Source organism: Sapajus apella, unplaced genomic scaffold (assembly GCF_009761245.1).
Source record: "Sapajus apella isolate SASKATOON/1434 unplaced genomic scaffold, GSC_monkey_1.0 scaffold32, whole genome shotgun sequence".
Taxonomy (NCBI): Eukaryota; Metazoa; Chordata; class Mammalia; order Primates; family Cebidae; genus Sapajus; species Sapajus apella.
This window is the reverse complement of record NW_022436972.1, coordinates 14,657,537-14,678,366: the sequence shown is the minus strand read 5'-3', so window position 1 is coordinate 14,678,366 and position 20,830 is coordinate 14,657,537. Positions and strand designations below refer to the sequence as shown.

Sequence of the window (20,830 nt, the reverse complement as noted above, 5' to 3'; positions counted from 1 at the left end):
ATTATTTCTTTATTTTTAATATTTATTGATTACCTATCATATATTGTGTATTAGGAAAAATGTTGGACATGTAGGGGAGATATATTAGGAAAACAAGAACTCCATTCCTCAAAATCTATAAGGAGAGATAAAACGATCTGATCATTGATAGCTTTCATTTAATGCAGATTGTGTTGAATAGCCTAAAAGAGCTACAGAGTCTCTTGAAAATCAGCATGGAGAGCTCCATCCTGCCTAAGGTGATTATATGAAAGCAGACCATTCAGAAGGATGGGTTTGAAAAGTGATGGAGATTGGGGAAATGAGACAGATCAAAGGCTAAGAAATGGGGATGTGCAGGTCACTGTCGAAACATAAATGTAGTTCACTTGAAAATGCATTGGAAGGGGCTTGGATTCAAGAAGGATGGTAAGGACCTGATGGCTAGATGTGTAGGAGAAATTGAATGGGGAGAAGGGATAGTTGGCAAAAATAACTCCCAACCAAGCTTATGTTCAGTCAGTACACAGTTGCTGCTGTCTGCAGCCAGTGGCTGTTCTGCTTTGCCAGTGTCCATGGCAGACCATTTGGTCCTGCTTCCATGTGTCAGACATGGGTAACAGGGATCATGATGGAGGCATTAGTGGTGTGGTGCTTTCTGCTTATTTTCTTTTCCTTTTTTTTTTTTGGAGATGGAGTTTTGTTCTTGTTGCCCAGGCTGGAGTGCAATGGCGCAATCTGGGCCCACTGCAGCCTCCACCTCTCAGGTTCAAGCGATTCTCCTGCCTCAGTGTCCTGAGTAGCCCGGATTATAGGCATACACCACCACACCTGGCTGATTTTTGTATTTTTAGTAGAGATGGGGTTTCTTCATGTTGGTCAGGCTGGTCTCGAGCTCTCAACCTCAGGTGATCCACTTGCCTCAGCCTCCCAAAGTGCTGGGATTACAGGCGTGAGCAACCGTGCATAGCTTCTGCCTATTTTTCTTTTGTATTTGTTATAATGCATCGTCACCTGGATTTTCTGAAGAGTGTAGTGGCTTCAGAATTTGCACTGTAATTTTTTTCTTTCCTTATAGAGATTCAATGAAATATTCTCCTAAGTTTCAACATCATTTTGAGGGGGCTCTTGGAGGTTTATGTGAGTCAAAAGATCAGTGGATAAAAATATCAAGAGACAGACCCACATTTTAAGTGTGGGATATGCAACCTGCAACCAAGTAAGCCTCTGACCCTGAGACTTTTTCCTTAGTATCTCTAGACTTTCGTTTCCCTATGTAAAAAATGAGTCATTGTGCCGGGTAATCTCTAAGAGCCCTTACAAACTCTAAAACTCCACCAGATCCAAAACTTAGCAACCAAAGATCCAGACTTCTTTTACCAGCCGCTTTCCTGAGTAGAGAAACAGTAATTACCAGCCTCTTAACCATTAGGCTAAATATCATGATGTTAGGTATAAGCAGTTTTAAATTTCAGCAGGCAGCTTTTTTGTTCAGAATAACTTTCTCAAAAGTTTTGAGCCATTTGTTCTTTTTAAAAATAAATACCAGCAACTAGACTATCTAAACAGATCTCATGTCATTTGCTATTTAATATTACAGCAGAATTTTTATTGTGTATAAATGTTATTTAAAATACACAACACCTCTTTCACTGAAGGGTGGTGGGGGCATAGAATACTTCAGCTGGCAGCTTTCTTTGTGTTATACATCAGTATTCTGGCTTCAGATTTTGGCCATGAGCAGGATATTCTCCAGACACTGAGTAACTTCCAAGAGCATCTGTCCTTAAGATTCTGAAATTTGCCAGAGGCAGTCTTGAAAGTGGTTGCATCCAAACCTGTGTGTGTTTTCTCTTTTACCTTCTCCCTTCCATCCTCTTGGGAGGGATATTATTGAGAAGCCAACTGCATCTGGTTACTTGCAGTCAGTGTTGGGGGAATGGGGGTGGGAGTGTACAAAAACATGTTACCATTGATGAGAAAAGATGATGACAGGTAAACTGTGAAGCATCCAGACAGACTAGAGGGGCAGCAGCCAGACAATTAAACTGTTCTTGTGTGGAGAAACCTTGAAATTGCTTTGTTTTGTGTGTTACGTGTATAAACCTGAATTTGAGGAAAAATTGATAGGAAGAGTTTGTGAATCTGAATTTGTCTCTTTGTAGGTGATACTTGGAATCTGGAGAGGCAAGCAGCTGCTATTGCTGCACAAACTCCAATTATCTTTTGTCTCTTATTTCTGATGCTTCCATGTAGTGTGGCATATGCCAGTCTTAGAAGTGTGACCTGGGGTTTCCTTTCCTTGTGGAGTTCGGAGCCTCAGGGGATTTGTATGTGAGGCATCCCTTCCCCCCACTTTTTAAAATACATGTGGTCAAAAAAGATTAGGCTCATAGACATTTGACAAGAGGGGAAAAGGCACCTACCCTCTGGGTTTCTGGGTTAAACAGTGTCCCATTGTTTGGTAGCCAGTGAAACCTCTTTTCATAATTATAAACAAACAATAATTCTTTGAACTCTGTAGCACATTTGCGGAATCTGAAATGAAGATTAAGCAAAGCCTAATGTCAAGTCATTCACTGAAACCAGTAGTTTTCAAACTGTGATCTGTGAGATGAAAGCTATTTTCATAATAATACTAAGATGTTATTTGCCTTTTTCACTCTTATTTTCTAAGAAATGTCCTAATTGTATGTAGAAGCAGAATGGGGATCTGTCTTCTGTTAAGCTACACATTAATGAGATTTGCTAAAATAGAAAACAATGCCACTCTTTTCACTAAATTTTTTGTTTTGTAAAAAATAGTTATTTTTTAATAGGTTGTTATTTATATTAACATGTAATACATTTGCTATTGTCATTTTAATAAATTAATATTTTAAATTTTTCTGTTTTAATTTCTAACATGATATATTTTAATCAATACAACTCACATAAATAAAAGCACATCAGAGCCCTTAATAGGTTTTTTGGCAGTAAAGATAACCTGAGACCCAAAAGTTTGAGAACTGCTGATTTAAACGAAAAGACAACCGAAGGGTGCAAGTTCCAGGCCACTGGTTGTTCAAGTGTGGAGACAGCCATAAATAAGAGGCATAAATATCTTAGCGGGTCTTTTGTAGAGCCATTCTTATGGGATTTGACAGTTTGTGTGGGTTTTTTTAGAGCAGTTTTAGGTTCACAGCAAATTGAGAAGAAGGTACAGAGACTTCCCACATATCCCCTTCCATACACATACATAGCCTTCCTCATCATCAACATTTCCTATCAGAGTGATATGTTTATTACAACTGTTGAACCTGCATCATGAATGCCACATTACCACACATAGTTCATAGGTGACAATTAGAGTTCATTCTTGGTGACATACATCCTATGGGTTTGGACAAATGTGTAATGACATGTGTCTACCATTGCAGTATCATACAGAGTAGTCTTAACTGCCCTAAAAATCCTCTGTGCTTTGTGATGGCTATGTGCAAACCCCAGTTATGAGAGAACAGAAGCTGACTGATCAGAAGAGACTAGCTGGTTGACAAAGGATAATATGAGCAGATTACTGTACCTACAGAAAAAAGCAGAGCTACCAGGAGAGAGGCCCTGAGCCTGCGAGACACAGAGAGTAACTAGTACAGCTTCATTGGCCAGTGCTTTTCCAATTATACCTTCTGTCTCTTTACAGTAGATCCTCTCTTTTCAAGTGGGCTAAGGTCCTTGCAGCCAAAAGAGCCAAGTAAAACCTAGAATAACACAAGTATGGGGATTATAAGGACCAGCACAGTTTTTATGATTAACACTTGATTTTGGTTCTGAACTTCTTGGTAGTCAAGGCAAAAAGGAGACTGTTAATCTTGAAACTATATAATTTTTTTAAAAGGCAGTTTTAAAGGTAGTAATACTTTTCTAATACTGAAGTTAAATCAATCACTATCTTATGCATAGAGGTTTTTTTTAACTATGAAAAATAGAATTACCATATGATTCAGCAGTCCCACTTTCAGTATATACCCAAAAGAATTGAAAGCAAGATTTTGAAGAGACGTTTGCACACTCATGTTTCTTGTAGCATTATTCACAATAGCCAAGTGTCTATCAGCAGATGAATGAATAAAGAAAAATGTGGTGTATACATACGATGGGATATGATGCAGCCTTTAAAAAATAGGAAATCCTGTCACATACTATAATGTGATAAACCTCAAGGACTTTATACTAAGTGAAATAAGGAAGTCACAAAAGGACAAATGCTTTCTGATTTCACTCATAGGAAGTATCAAAAGTAGTAAAAATCGTAGAAACAATAAGAGTAGAAAGGTGGTTGCCACAGACTTGGGGTAGAGGAGGAGAATTAGTATTTAATAGATAAAGAGTTTGTTCTGCAAAATGAAAAAGTGGTGGAGTTTGATTGTACAACAACGTGAATATACTTAACACTGCTAAAGTATACATCTAAAAATGATTAAGATAGAAATTTAATGTTGTATGTTCTTTACCACAGTAAAAAAAAATCAGTCACCTTCCTTTCAATTAATAATTGAGACCCTAAATATATTTGACAATATCCTGGGCATTTCTAAAGCAGATATAGAAATAAATTTTATATGGAAATATAAATGAGAAGTTTACTAATATCAGGCTTCCCAACTAGGCTTCACCTTTAAACCAACTTCTCTTTTATGTAGGCAGATGCAGAAAGAAAACAGCTTTATCCTCAACCAGAAATGTTGTACCTCTGTATTCATGAAAATTTTTATGTATGTATCTCTTCTCTTCAGTAACGGCTTTAGATAGGCACACAAATAATATTACTTCAAAGCCATATACTTTCATATGACACTTCTGCTGGGTAGTTAAACTGATGACATTATTCTTTCCTTCATTTTTTAATTGCATTTGGGCCAAGTTAAGAATTCCTGTTTATTTATTAAATGACCTCCTGGATGGTTTGAGGTGTATTTTTCTAGGAGGAGAGAAAAATCTATATGGGAAATGTAACTACCATTTAGTTTTCTTCCAAAAATTGGATCTCTTAAGCATTATATCAGTTTATATCTCTGATAAGCAATAAACATGACAAAGAATCAGTAGCAAATCTAAGTTTAGATTATTTTCTAAATATTTTAAGAAATAAGAGATAATTGGCAAAATTTCAAGTAGAGAAACTAGCAATTGATTTTTTTAAATGTATAAGGTGCAATGGTTCTATTATTGTAATTCCTGAGGATCTATTTCATTGAAACTTACGTAATAGATGAGCAGGTGGGCAGTGCTTAGAAACTGTATATATTCCATTATCACTGAAGATAGAGCATGAAAAGTCAGGGTGATGATGGGAACAGCAAAAGAATCAAGCGTATTGCTTTCTAATTAAATTTCTTATTGTTCAAAAGTTCTTTTAATTTTTTTTTTTATTTTGATAGAAACAGAGGTCTCACTGTGTTGCCTAAGCTTATGTTGAACTCAAGTGATCAAGCCTTGGCCTTCTAAGTGCTGGGATTACAGGCATGAGCCACTGTGCCCATCCTGTTTCAAAGTTTTTATATTTTGCAGTGGCTGGACATTATGTTTAAAGAGAAAGAAAAAGAGACACAGCCGTGGTGGCAGGGTGGGGAAGGGGAACAAAAATTGACCAGTAAAAGTACTTGGCCCAGGGTAGGAGCTGCTGCCTTAACAGGTACATGAAATTGAAAATATCTTTGTGTGGGGTGCAGATACTTCAAATTTCTTTGTACATGTGTTAGTCTGTTCCTTCTGCTGTAATAAAACAACTGAAGATGAGTAATTTGTAAACAACATAAATTTATTTCTCACTGTTCTGGAGACTGGAAATTCCAAGATCAAGGCACTGACAACTTTGTTGTCTGGTAAGGGCCTGGGCTCTGCTTCCAAGATAGCACCTTGAAGCCTGCTTCCTCTGTAGGGGAGTGAACACTGTGTCCTCACATGGCAGAATTGATGGAAGGGGCAAATGGGGCAAATGCTCCCTTGAACTTCTTTTATAAAGTCCCTAATCCTATTTAATAACTTCTTAAAAGTTGCACCTCTCAATACTATCATATTGGCAGTTAAGTTTCACCACAGGAATTTTGGGAGGGACACAAACATTTAAATGACAGCACTGCACCTAGGCCTCACTGTGCCCTGCCATACCCACTTCCATGGATGGAACCAGAAGCCACAGCACTTGTGGACCCATAGTCTTCCTTTTCATTTCTTCCTGCTTTTCACAGACAGATTCAAGACATCACTGAGAACTTGTGATGTGCAGGAAGAACCTAAGGATGACCAGAAAACAAAATCGTACCTTTCATTTAAATAAAAAAAGAAAGTCCTGCCTCTTGGCCTCTTACTTAGACTGACAGAAAGCTGAGAAACAATTTGACTCAGATAAGGCGACCTCTGTTATCAAACAAGAGACATGGTATCTGTTTGGCAGACGCATTTTTATAAGCCAGTAGAAAATAAGGACTGTGCTTGAGAAAAGTGCTACAAGAGGGTTGTAAATGACGTGTATACACAGGCATGGGCCTTGTACATTCTTTAATGACAGGGCATGCTAGAACCTTTTTTTAAAAAAGGACAATGCTGCCCAAATACAGTAATATTACCATCTGATTTACTCATTCTGCAAGGCTTGGCTTTCATAGGAATTTAAAGAGACAAAGAGGAGTAGAAAAGGCATTGACAAATGCACAAACAAGCTTATATTATTAGTTTTCTCCATTTTTATTCTTTTTTCCACCCCTAGCCTAAAGCATTTGCTACTAATAACGTTGCAGCTTAGTCTTCTTAAAAAGTCTTTTTCTCTTTTCTTCTCTTTCCTTAATTTGTTGTGATACATCAAAGAAACCTTCCTTTCCTTCTAAATTTTAGGAGTTAGGAGTGTGTTAAGCATCCCACGTAGGCAAGTACCCTGTCCAAGATTGTTCAACTCACTCTGACTATCACATATCAAGATTTTAAATGGATTGGTAGTGAGCCTTCCAGGAGCTGTGATATCAGTGTTTTTCAGCTTTGGTCCAAAGTTAGCACCTATAAATATACCTTTTTTTAAATTTTAAGTTCAGAGTTTAGCAAGTTCAGAGTTTTCTATTAGCAAGCAATAGAAAAACAATCCCATTCACAGAAGTTACTATCACATAAATATAGAAATAATTTCAAAAAATATGTAAATCAGTTGAAGAAAATTATAAAAATTTATTAATATATATGACTTTTAAATGTCAAATCTTCCTGTATATAAAGGTTTAATTCAATTCCAATCAAAATTGTTAATGTGATTTTTCTTTTTTGTTATTAAAAAGATTATTATGTTCATCTAGCTACATTTTTTCTTTAAGAAGAAAATAGGAGACACATAGCCTTTATGTTAACACACAAGTTATATCTCCTATTTTTGTTCTGGCAAAGGAATAAAGCAGCATTAAAGAACCCCCAAACAGACTGAGTTCAATGAAAGAAAATAAAATATGGTGAAGATGACCACAAGTCAGCCATGGATAGGAAAAGTTATTAAATAAATAGTGCTGGAGCTGTTGGTTTGCTTTTAAGAAAAAGTTTGATTTTAATTCTCACCTCTTGTCTTATACCAAAATTAATTCCAGGAACATGAAGCAACATTACATCTACAAAGTAAAGCCTTAAAAAAGAAAAAGAAAAACTAGAAGTCAGTTGACTAGACGTTTATAGACAATCTACCAAGAAGAATGTTGTAAGCTTAAAAGAATGAAAATCATAAAATTATTTTATTATATTTAACTACATAATGTTCAGAACTTCTCAGCATTAAGATAATCTACTTAAATACGGTTTTTTAAAAGCAACAAATAGTTCCTTGGAATATAATAGAGAAATGGAAATATCCTCAGTTCATGACAAGCATATGCAAATAGATAAGAAAATCACTAAAATCCTGTAGATAGAAAAGTCAAGAAAGAAGAAATACTAAAGACCAATAAAAATTTTAAGGTGTTAAAAAATTTTTATTTCTGTTTTTATCTAAGTTGTAATTTTAGAATATACATGTCAGCTAGAATTAAATAAAACAGGCACTCTAGAACATTAATGGAAAGGACATAAATTGGCACAAACTATTTAGAAAAAATATTTGTAATATTTATCCAGAGCTTTAGAAATATTTGTACCTTTATGTCAATAATTTCATTTCTAGAAACCCATCCAAAGAAAATAATCTTAAAAATAAACAAAGATTATTCATAGGGATATTCCTATTTTTGTAATAAAAAAACATTGGTTTCTTAGAAATGTAACGGACCAGATGCAGTGACTCACACCTGTAATCCCAGCACTTTGGGGAGGCTAAAGCAATCAGATTGCTGGAGCTCCTAAGGTCGAGACCAGCCTGGGTAACGTGGTAAAATGCCGTCTCTACAAAAAATTAGCCAAGTGTGGTGTTTCATTCCTGTAGTCCTAGCTACTCAGGAGGCTAAGGTGGGATGATCCCTGGAGCTTGGGAAGTTGAGGTTGCAGTGAGTTATGTTCATGCCACCGTACTCCAGCCTTGGTGACAAAGCAAGATCCTGTCTCAAAAAAGGAATGTTATGTAGTCATTAAAATTCCTGTTTTCAAAGAATATGTACTGACATGAAAGATGCCCATGTAATGGTGTTAAGTTAAAAAGGAGAGCTACAAAACATCATAAAGATTATTACTATTCCAATTATATGTGTTTGTATGTATACACAGGGAAAAGCTTAAAAAACTGAATTCTAATTCTTCAATTATAATTGTTCAATAGCTTTCAAAAGATTTTTTTTCTTTTTTGAGATTACTGAGCAACAAGGCAAGGGTCTGAAAAATGCTTTTTTTAAAAGAAAAGTTTCTTAATTCATTTTACAAAAGGTAGCTTTTTTTTTTTTTTTTTTTTTTTTTTAAAACATAGCTCTCATAGAGTACTTACTACGTGACAGGCCTTGCTTTAAATGCTTTGTAAACATTAACTCACTCCTCATACATGAGGCTATTACACAGAAGGAAAGTGAAGCAAAGAGCTCTTGAGCAACTTGTCAAGATCATTTAACAAATATGTGTTTTAGCTCGGATTTAAACTGGACAGTTTGGTTCCAGTGCCCAGGCTCTTACCCACTTTGCTTTGGTGTCTTTAAACCAGAACCCAATGAAGAAGATAGCACCAAAATGGAAAACATAGACTAATAATGTTCTTAAATTTATATGTAAAAGTTCTTATCAAATATTAGTATATCAAATCCATTAATGTAGTAAAGGAAGAATACATCAGGGCAAGTTTGGATTCTTTCAGGAAGTTAAGAATGGGTGACTATTAGAAAACTGCTTAACAATAATCAATTACTTTTATAAATTGAAGGTAACAAATTTCACTTAATAGATGTCAAAAACACATTCCATTCAGTTTAGTTAAATTCAGCAGCTACTCTTAATAAAAATTCCAGATAAAACTAAAATAGCAGCGATTACCTAAACTCGGGGTTATTTGCTAAGTCAACAACAAATGCCGTGTTAAATGCTACAATAGCATACTAAAACTTAATATATGTGTATCTCAAAACCAAGAGCTGTTTTCATTATGTGTGAGAAGTAACTCATTAGAAATTTAAATAGAGTTGGGGGAAATGCCATTCAAACTAGTAAAGAAAAATTATATTTAAGTACTTGAGTATATTACAACTAAAATATTATTCCTTCCCAAATTAAAACTTAAAAGATATAATGCGGTTTTAACTCATAATGCCATGGTTGTTTGTTAATTTAAAAAAATTTCAATACTACAAAAGGTTTAATAGATAAAATTCAAAGGCAGAATATTAGGAGAGAAAATACTATCAATTCACATATTAAGTAAAGGATAACTATCCCTAATAATCAAAGAATTGCTGCAATTTAGTAAGACAATTAGAAATGCAATAGACAAAAAGGACCAAAGGATATGCCTGGACCACGCCATATATACTGCCTCAGATTTTCATGATTGTACTTGTTTCCTGGGCTCTCTTGGCACATTGTTCTACCCTGAAATCAAAGCCCAAAAGACCTGGTTCCCCTGCTACTTCTGGGTTATGTGAAGCACAGCACTGCAAGGCTACAGATCTGACTTTTCCAGTGGCTACAACAGGACTAGGTGGTACAACTGTCTGCAAGGACAGAGAAATTAGATTCATGTGGAGCTGTGATCAAAATGCAAAGGGAGATGGAGACAGCTGGCAGATAAATTCCCTCTCCACCCTTTCCTCCTGTGGATTTTTCCAAAACCTGGTGTTTCACTTCTGTGTGTCCAGAGACTTCCTGAATGCTGGAGGAGCAGCTGGGCTTCTTCGTGAAACTTAGGCAAGCTTGGTAATGCACCACCAACTTTGTCTGCATTGCTTTGCCTTACCCTCACTTCTGCTGCCAATATTCCACCTTCAAATAAAGCATTAGACCTAAGCTTTGCCTCACACTGTTTTTTAGAGAACCAGGCTACACCCTTGAACAGAAAATTCCTAAAACAAGAAATGAATGAAAATAGCAAATAAACCCACAGTTCTCCAGCTCATAAATAGTGTAATGAACATAAACCACAATGAGATACCCTCTTTTTTTGCACGTCAGTTTGGCAGAAATGGAAAAGATGAATAGCATCCAATGCTGAAAAGATATGGGAAAATATGCTGTCAAGCGAAGGTGGGGGTAGGTGAGAGAGTGCATGGCTGCATGCTTCCTGGAAAGTAATCTGGCAGTTTTTATTAAAACATTAAATGTACATAATACCTGAGCCAGCATCTCTTCTACACAGACATTAGTTCATATGGATATACTTGCAAAGACCTTTCTCAAAGTATTGCTGTAATTGAAAATTGTAGCAGACAAATGGAATGTCTACTTCAAATGTGAAATACTTGAATAAAGTTTGGCATATCTATTTTATGGAATATTATACAGCCATCAGAATAAGTTAGAATTATGTGTTTCTGGAAAATAGCTCTGCTGTATTTTAGGTTAAAGCACCAAGTTACAGAATAATATCTATAATGTTGATCCTGTTTTTGTACAACAAAACAAAAAAATATGTATATACATTTGTAAACGGTTTTAAAAAAAGACGTGGAGGAATACACCAGACTGTTAACGTTGGTTGCCTCAAAAGGGTGAGACTGAAGGTAAAGACAATTGTTAGCTTTTTGCTTGTATATCCTATATCGTTTGATGTATTATAGTGATCATTAAAAACATCTAAGTGATAGGTGGGTGGACAGCTGAATGGAAAGAGGAAAGGATACAAATAATTAAAGAAGGAATACAAACTATTTTATCCAAAATAATTTCAAATGTGTATATCTTTGATCTAATTTCTTTTGAACTTTGATTGGTCAATTCTAAGAAAAGTATTGCAGCCAAAGCTTTACATTATAATTGTTCGATAGATAAAATCTTTTAAAAACTCAATTTGGCTGTATCTATCAAAATGTCATTGGTCATACTCTTTGTTCCAAAAATTCTACTTGTAGGACTTTTATAGAAATACTGCTGGAGACATATAAAGATATAGTATACTTAATGTGATATTTTTATTTATTTTCTTATTTGTTTATTTATTTAATTTTGAGATGGAAGCTTGCTCTGTTGCCTAGGCTGGAGTGCAGTGCTATGATCTTGATTCACTGTGACCTCTGCCTCCCAGCTTCAAGCAATCCTCCTGCCTCAGCCTCTCAAGTAGCTGGGACTACAAAGGGCACCCACTACCACACCCAGCTATTTTTTTTTTTTTTTTTTTTTTTTTAGTAGAGACAGGGTTTCACCATATTGGCCAGGCCTTGAACTCCTGACCTTGTGATCCACCTGCCTTGGCCTCCCAGAGTGCTGGAATTACAGGCGTGAGCCACCATGCCTGACGAATGTAATATTTTTAATAAGGAAAACTGGAAACAAGATACACGTGCATCAGTAAAAGAATATTAAAAGAATATTATAGGCTGGGCGCAGTGGCTCACACCTGTAATCCCAGCATTTTAGGAGGCCAAGGCAGGTGGATCACAAGGTTGGGTGTTCAATACTAGCCTGGCCAAGATGGCGAAACTCCCTCTCTACTAAAAATACAAAAAAAAAAAAAAAATTAGCTGGGCATGGTGGCAGGTGCCTATAATCCCAGCTACTTGGGAGGCTGAGGCAGAGAATTGCTTGAACCTGGGAGTAGGAGATTTCAGTGAGCTGAAGATCACACCACTGCACTCCGGCCTGGGTGACAGAGTGAAACTCTGTCTCAAAAAAAGAAAAAAAAGAATATTGTAGTACATCCTATGCAGTCATCAGAAAGAATGAACTTGATGAGTATGTACTCATGAAATTATATGCATGAACTATAAAAAGAAAACATCATTGCCAAGTAGTTTTTATGTTTTGTTTTATTATACATTATTGCAATTGTGCTTTCCGTAATACTTATCTTTGAGAAATGGTATCACAAGGGATTTTTAGTGTTTATTTTTCTTACATTTCTTAGAGTAGTGTGTTGTGTTTCTATGACCAAAAAAGTAATAACAAAAGCTGACAAAATCTAAATTTTCTCCATAATTACATTTTTATTATCACAGGAAAAATAAATGACCAAAAAATTAGGTTTTACCAATGCAGGGAACTGGTAATTTTATTTTTAGTGTATATATTAAATCCTAAATGCAAACCTCTATTAAGTTGTGTTATTTTATACCTTACATTGTTTCAAAAGGAATTGAAGTATCTTTTGACCAGGCCAGAGAACCATTTCAATATATTCAAAATAACATGAACTTATATGAACTCAGAAAACTCTTGACCAAATAACAATTGTCTTTACTAAATTTATTTGTGTGTGTACATTTGTTAGGACATTTGGGACCCTGTAAGGTGGGGGTCAGGGTCAAGGTCCTGTTGCCTGGGTTGAAAGGTTGCTAGTGAATTGTTGCTTGGGCTCATGCCACGTTTCCTTACCCACATTATAAGTGCTTTGCTTGCCAGCTGCTTTACTTCTTTAAAAATGAGTCTGCTCTGTCAAATTGTAGGTCTGACTCTTCCAAAACAAGAAGTGGATCTAGCGCCACTCCTTGAATAAATAATGATATGAATTGTTAAAGTGACAAGTTGAATAATGTTATTACTGAGAAAATCATGTTGAAAATTCATTTGTAGATAAGCTTTTTAAAGGGGGCTGGGATAGAAAAGTGAACAAGCAAAGGAACTTTATTGAGTTGTATATTCTCTCACATCATCTCCTACTTTGCCTGTGTGACATTTATCACAAAAACAATAAAATAATTATTTCCTTCTAAAAAATTACACAAACTACCAAACTCAGGAAGACCCAGATAGCGAGTAAGGCATTTACGTATCAGTCTTCCTGTCCCCACTTTTTTTAAGTTATCAAAGAAAAATCCTGGATGCTTCCAAATGTTTTGAGAAGATTCATTGCTCTGTTTTTAAACTCAGATGAAGGCATCAATTTATTATACTTTGCAGCTTTCCTTATGTTTCATAATGAACTGTTTAAGAATACCTGGATATTTTGTATTTGAATGAAGCCTAAAGATTCAAAACCTGGCTGGATCTCATAAACACTCAGTTGATTTCTACATACATGTCACTGTTTATGCAGATGCTTGGGTAAAACAACACATACCTTTTATATGTCCCCACAAAGGGGATATGTAATATGCAATATAGAAACTGATTTTTTCAGTAAATTTGACATTCAGACTAAACTCATTAGATTGAGAGGTGCCTTCCTCTCAATCTAATGTGATCGTTACTTATTATATCTGTGTGAGCATTATTTATTATTGACCTACTGTGCCAAGGTACTGTGCCTGGTGCCCTGGGGATACAGGGATGAGTAAGATGCAACCTTGAGACGCTTGTAGTAATTAAGGGAACATAAATTACTAATCTTAGAAAAAGAATCTTTAAAATATCTAATTTATTTCTTTAGTAGAGAATTGCTATCAATTTCCTTACTGGTTAGAGCCTTGCAAATTTTTAGCTGTGGCACCCTTGAAAGAAAAATATTTTGAATTAGGTTTATCTTCAAAATTGACCAGTATCAAGATGCTGAACTTCATCTGGTTTTCTTCTCATACATCACAAAAAAGTCAATATTTATAAGGTAAAATTATGATGACTGCATTGGATCATAATTATGATTGTTACTTTTAAGGGGTACAAAAATTCTGAGTTGATGGGCACAATACAAATATTAGATGTAATTGTCAGATAATTTGCTTTATACAGTCTGGTTTTACCAAATACAGTAATTCACTTAAAGAATTTATTTTCATCTAATATTTTTATTTTCTTTTACAGGAGTTTATATTGTCAGAAGATTATAACAAGATGACTCCTGTGAAAAACTATCAAGGTAGGGAGTGAGAGGAGTACTTTCATTACCCAGATTCTAAAATATTTCTTGATGGTTTTCACTGCCACAAGAGAATACATACTTTATAATCATCAAGGGGACAAAACAGAGCAACCTTTTGAGTGAATGTTATCCGTGTTTTTGAATTAAAGAATTGAGGCCCAATAAGGGTGGGTGACTTGCCTGGGGTTCTAGTCAAGTGCAGGGCCAGATCAGGTCACTGGGACTCCCAAACCCACAGCCTTTGTCTTCCTGCTATACCACGCTGCCTTGTAACAGTACAGCAGGTTTAGAAAGTGGAGCCAGTAAAACGCTGCCATACAGAGGACTCATCTTGTATTTGGTTAAATGTTTAAAAATGCTCAGAGTGTATTGTCCAAGGGGAAGAATTGTGGTTTTATCATGTCTTCAACATTGGCAGGCCATCTGCCAACAATTTTTGGAAGGGATTTTTTTGCAGACTAACAATGTTGTGGAACCAGAAAGTTAGAGGTAGACCTTTTAACACTTAGAGGTCATTTCATCCAATTAATTCTCTTGACTCACCTTTGTGAGCGGACAGTCATCCAGCCTCTCCTTTAGTACCTCCAGAGACATAGGAACTGTTATGATTTTGGAAAATTCTAAGCATTAAGTTCTTTATTTTAGGGTTTGGAGCTAAAATTTTATTTCCCTTTATTTTTTAATTTTTTTCACATATCATTCATCAAATATTTATTGGGTACCTATTGTGTTCCAGTAACAGAATTGTAATAGTGAACCACACATGTATCTATGTGTAAGCAGTTTGTAATTGTGGAGAGGATACAGGTAGTAAGCAGGCCATTAAAACATTGTGTGAGGCCAGGCGTGGTGGCTCATGCCTGTAATCCCACCACTTTGGGAGGCCATGGTGGGCAGTTCAAGAGATTGAGACTATCCTGGCCAACATGGTGAAACTTCATCTCTACTAAACATACAAAAAATTGAATGGGTTTGGTGGTGCACACATGTAGTCCCAGCTACTCAGGAGGCTGAGGCAGGAGAATCGCTTGAACCTGGGAGGCAGAGATTGCAGTGAGCCACGATTGTGCCACTCCGCTACAGCCTGGTGACAGAGTGAGACTCTGTCTCAAAAAAAAAAAAAAAAATGGTGTGATAAGTGGTAAATGTTTCTCTATTGGTGTTTGCTTAGCCTGTTGGACCTATAGAAACTGAGTACAATCTGTCTTACACATGACAGCCTTTCAATTATTTTAACACAGCCGTGAAAGTTTCTACCCCTGCCCTTCTGTCTCCTCTTTCAATCTTCAGTGTTCTGCTTTCACTTTTCTTTTCCAGCCTATATATTTTACATCTCTAACTTTTATTTTACATTATCTGAGCCTTTACTCTTTAAAACAGTTTTTATATCTGTTCTGTAAATATGTACAATTATTATTTATCAAATTTTAAACTATATTACATAACAAAAAATTTGTTTTAATTGGCTTGGTCACATATTTGGCATATTATATGTTACTTTTAGGACCATTTAAAAATATGATACCTTGTTGTAGGTAACCTTTAAGATGGTTCCTAATGATCATTGCCTCCTGAAATTTACCCTTTACCTCCAGTGTGGGCGAGACCTAGATCATGGCAAGTGATAGATATCAGTTCTGAGATTAGGTTAAAAGATACCAGGACTTCCACCTTGCTTGCCCTCTCCTGCACTTGTGTGTTCTTGCTCTGATGAAGGCCAGCTGCCATGTTGTGGGCTGCCCTGCGGAGAAGCCCGTGTGCTGAGGAACTGAGGGAGGCCTTGCTGAAAGCCAGTAAGGAACTGACACCCCAGTTTAACAGCCTACAAGGAGCTGAATCCAGCCAATACTATGTGAGAGAGCTTGGAAGCCGATTCTCCCCCAACAAGCTTTCAGATGAGACCACAGCTCCATTCCACACCTTGATTCCATCCTGTGAGAGACTTTACGGCAGACGCATCCATCTAAACTGTACCAATATTTCAGACTCTGAGATAATTAGCATTTACTGTTTTGAAGCACTAAGTTTTGGGATAATCTGTTACACAGCAATAGATATCTAATACATAAATGTAATCTGAGAAATACAAAATTATATTTCCCTTCTCTCTTCTCAACACTCTTCTTGTAATATAAAGGGTGAATTTTTGGCAGCAGTTTTACACCATGGGCTCATGTGGAGCAGTCATTTCAAGCTTCTTCACAGTTCTAACTTGAATTGTTTGGTTATTTTAGTTTTTTTAATTTTTAATTTTTGTGGGTACATAGTAGGTATATATATGCATAATAATCACATCACAGTAGATCTGTCACGTCAAGCATTTATCCTTCATGTTATAAACAATCCAATTAACTCTTTTAGTTATTTTTAAATGTATTGGGTTGTTTTTAAGCTGTATCATCACTACTTTTGAAGCTGTTTTTTGTTTTTGTTCTTAGCTTAAATGCTGGACTTGACATTCTGATGTTGACCGTCTCACTTTATTTAGCCCATCACCCTCAGCTTATCAAGATATTTAGAAATGCCAGTTGTCATTAAACATATTAATTTCTACTAAATTTTGTGTTTTTCTTAAATGTATAAGCACAACATGCCATTTCCTATATCTTTGTTAAAATAATGATTGGCCTCACATGTATACATATTATGAGCACATCACTAGAAACCCCTCTTCATATGCCATTATTCTTTGAGTTTCTTAATATTTTATATGTTATTTTGTCTACAAGAGGATTATAAAAAATTGATAACTAGAGTACTGTAGAAACCTGTTCTCCACAAATACCTGGAGATAATGACAAAATGGCGCTTCTTGTTGTTTTCGTCATTCTTTTCAATACAATACTAGGCTCATGAGAGATACAAATAGAAAATTCCTATGAGCCAGAAGCAAAGAGAAAAGTAAAACTCATAGTGGTATACGTATGATCTGTCATTGCAGCTGTCTTGGGGAGATGGAGAACCAGTAAGAGATAGATACTTGTGTATCAACATGCACTTGGCGACAAGAAATAAGGCCTATGGCCTGATTGAGATGAAAAATTGGAACTTAGATTTCCATAAAAGACTGAATCTCATAAAGAACTGTACCCTCACAAAAAGGAGAGGAACAAGACTTTCCACTGATTGTCCCTGAAGACTACAGGAAAATTTATTCCTAACCCCAATTCTGGATAAAGGATGAAATTTTCCCATGATAAATCAAAACCCAAACTCAAAACTTTTGAGTTGGGAATGTAAATTTTAACCAATTATAACATGCTGGAACTCCATGTTAAGAAATTAACATAAAATTGGTCTTTGGCCAGTAAGACCCCATGGTTACCTGCTCGAAATAAATGTAAAAGCTCTTTTCAATGAGACAAATTGCACAAAGGCCCTACAGCAAAAACAAGCACTGCCTAAGGTGAATTCTTAATTTTTTTAATTGTAAAACTAACAAGCAATCAATCCACCATGAGTAAATATTAGCAGATATCACAAATAGAATGGTTAGAATACCAAGAATCTTAGATAATGATCAATAAACTGAAAGAAGCCATAACATAATTTGTTAAATGATGAAGAAAAGAAGTTTCAGAAACAATAAGGGAATAAAAAGATTTTTGAAAAAACAGGGAGTTTTTTTTTCCCATTTATTTTTTTTGTTGCATTTTAGGTTTTGGGGTACATGTGAAGAACATCAAGATTGTTGCATAGGTACACACGGGGCAGTGTGATTTGCTGCCTTCCTCCCCATCACCTACATCTGGCATCTCTCCCCTTGCTCTCTCTCCCCAGCTCCCCACCCCCCACCGTCCCTCCCCTATTTCCCCCCAACTGACCCAAGTGTGTAGTGCTCCCCTCCCAAAACAGGGAGATTTTTAAGGGAACCAAATAGAACTTTTAGATATGAAAAAAATAGTCATTGAACTTTAAAAATCAGTGGGTAGATTAGATTGCTTAGACACAGACAAATGAGTGGGAGATGGATTTGGTGTCCATGGAACAACATTTTTAAACTTCTTTTTTTGAGACAGGGTCTCACTCAGTTGCTCAGGCTGGAGTGCAGTGGTGTGATCTCAACTGACTGTATCCTCTGCCTCCTGGGCTCAAGCAATCCTCCCACTTCACCTTCCGAGTAGCTGGGACTGTAGGTGTCTGCCACCACACCTGGCTAAATTTTATATTTTTTGCAGAGATGAGATTTTGCCATGTTGCCCAGGCTGGTCTTGAACTCCTGAGCTCAAGCAATCTGCCTACTTTGGCCTCCCAAAGTGCTGCAAATACAGGCAAGAGCCACTGTGCCCAGCTCATTTTTAAAGTTCTATAAGAAGGAAAAAACTTTCAAAATAGAGTTATATACCTAGAGAAAATACCTTTCAGAAACCTAAGTAAAATAAACATTTTTTTGGACAGACAAAAACAGAAAGAATTCATCATTCATAGAACCTACCTACACTAAAAGAAATGTTAAAGGAAGTCCTTCAGGAAAAAAGAAAATGATGCCGAAAGAAACTGTGTGTCTATTCAGAAGAAAGAACGATGTTAAAAATGGGAATAGAAAGGTTTTTTTCACCCATTATATGAATATCTTTAAAAGACAATTGACTTTTAAGTTAAAGTAGCAAGGGGTTAATAATATATGTAAGTTAAAATGTGCGACAACAATAACACAAAGGCCAGGAGAAATAGAAGTGTACTATTGTAGGCTCTGGAACGATATACATGAAGAGGTGTTATAGCATTTAGAGGAAGACTGTGGTAAGTTAAAGATGTATATACTCTTGACCCTAAAACAACTGTTTTGTTTTTTCTTGGAAATGGAGTCTTGCTATGTCACCCAGGCTAGAGTGAAGTGCCACGACCTTGGCTCTCTGCAGCCTCTGCTCCCGAGGTCCAAACAGTTCTCCTGCCTCAGCCTCCTGAGTAGCTGGGATTACAGGTGCCCATCACAACACCCAGCTAATAATTGTATTTTCAGTAGAGACAGGGTTTCACCATGTTGGCCAGGCTGGTCTTGAACTCCTGACCTCAGGTGATCCACCCGCCTTGGCCTCCCAAAGTGCTGGGATTACAGGTGGGAGCCACCGTGCCTGGACTAAAACAACTATTAAAATACAAATTGAGGACCAAGCACAGCTGCTTACACCTGTAATCCCAGCACTTTGGGAAGCTGAGGTGGAGGATCGTTTGAGACCAGCCTGGGCAACACAGCAAGTCCCCATCTCTTAAAAAATTTTTTTTAAAATTAGCCTGTAAACTTAACTACTAGGGAGGCTGAGGTGGGAGGGTTGTTTCAGTTCAGGGGTTTGAAGTTAAGTGAGCTATGACTGCACCATTGTACTCTAGCCTGGGTAACAGAGCAAGACCCTGTCTCTAAATAATAAAATAAAAAATAAAATGAATAGCAAATCAAAAAGTGACCATTAAGAGGCAAACCAAAGCGATAAAGTAGAACCATATAGTAATTCCCGATTAATAAAAAAAAAAGCAGACTAAGAGGAAAAAAGGGATAAAGAACAGTAGAAAAATATAAAACAAAGAGCACAATAATAGATTTAAACCTAACAATGTCAGTAATCACATTCAAAATAAATGATCTAAACGCAATTAAAAGGTAGTTAACGTCAGATTGAGTGAAAGGTGAGACCCAAATATAAACTGTTTACAAGTGTGCTTTACGTATAAAGACACAAGGTGGTTAAAAGTAAAAAGGTGGAAGAAGATATACACTGAGAATACTAGTCAAAAGAAAACTGAAGTGGCTTTTTAAATATCAAAGTAGATTTCAGAGCAAAGAATATTACCAGGGTTAAAGAAGATGTCATAAGGGCCAATCCACCAGAAGACCATAACAATCTTAAATGTTTATGCACCTAAAAACATGGTTTTGAAATATGTGACCCAAAACCTGATGAAACTTTAGGGGAGAAATAGATACAAGTTATAGTTAGAAATTTTAATACTTTCAGTAACTTATTTGAACATGTTAATTGATAGAATCGGTAGAAAGAAAAGTATTAGCAGACTTGAACAAAACAGTCAACAAACTTGTTCTGTAGAACATTCTATCCAACTAAAGTCTGTTTCATTTATACATTATTTTCAAGTACACAGAGAATATTTATCAAGACAGACAATATTCTAGGTCATAAAATAAATTTCGATAAATTTGGAAGGATTTAAGTCATGCAAGGTCTGTTCTCTGATCAAAAGGGAATTGGGGTAGGAATCAAGAGTGCAGTGGCTCTCACCTATTAACCCAGTGCTTCCGGAGGTGGGAGGATCACTTAGGGCCAGGAGTTCAAGCCTGAGCAACATAGTAAGACACTGTCTCTATTAAAAGAAATTGAAAAAAAAAAGCTGGGCGCTGTAGCTCATGCCTGTAATCCCAGCACTTTGGGAGGCCAAGGCAGAGGATCACGTGAGGTCGGGAGTTGACCAGCCTGATCAACATGGAGAAACCCCGTCTCTACTAAAAATACAAAATTAGCCAGGAATGGT

The 20,830-nt window shown here is 36.2% G+C and overlaps 1 protein-coding gene across 5 annotated transcripts in view; it reads left to right on the top strand.

Moving 5' to 3' along the window:
• Positions 1-20,830, top strand: part of WDFY2 (WD repeat and FYVE domain containing 2) — a 200,421-nt gene that overhangs the window by 118,232 nt on the left and 61,359 nt on the right. For all 5 annotated transcript variants that reach the window (XM_032294558.1, XM_032294559.1, XM_032294562.1 and 2 more), the window contains one exon: positions 14,287-14,341. In XM_032294558.1, the coding sequence (XP_032150449.1) occupies positions 14,287-14,341 (55 nt within the window). The remainder of the gene's footprint in view (positions 1-14,286; positions 14,342-20,830) is intronic.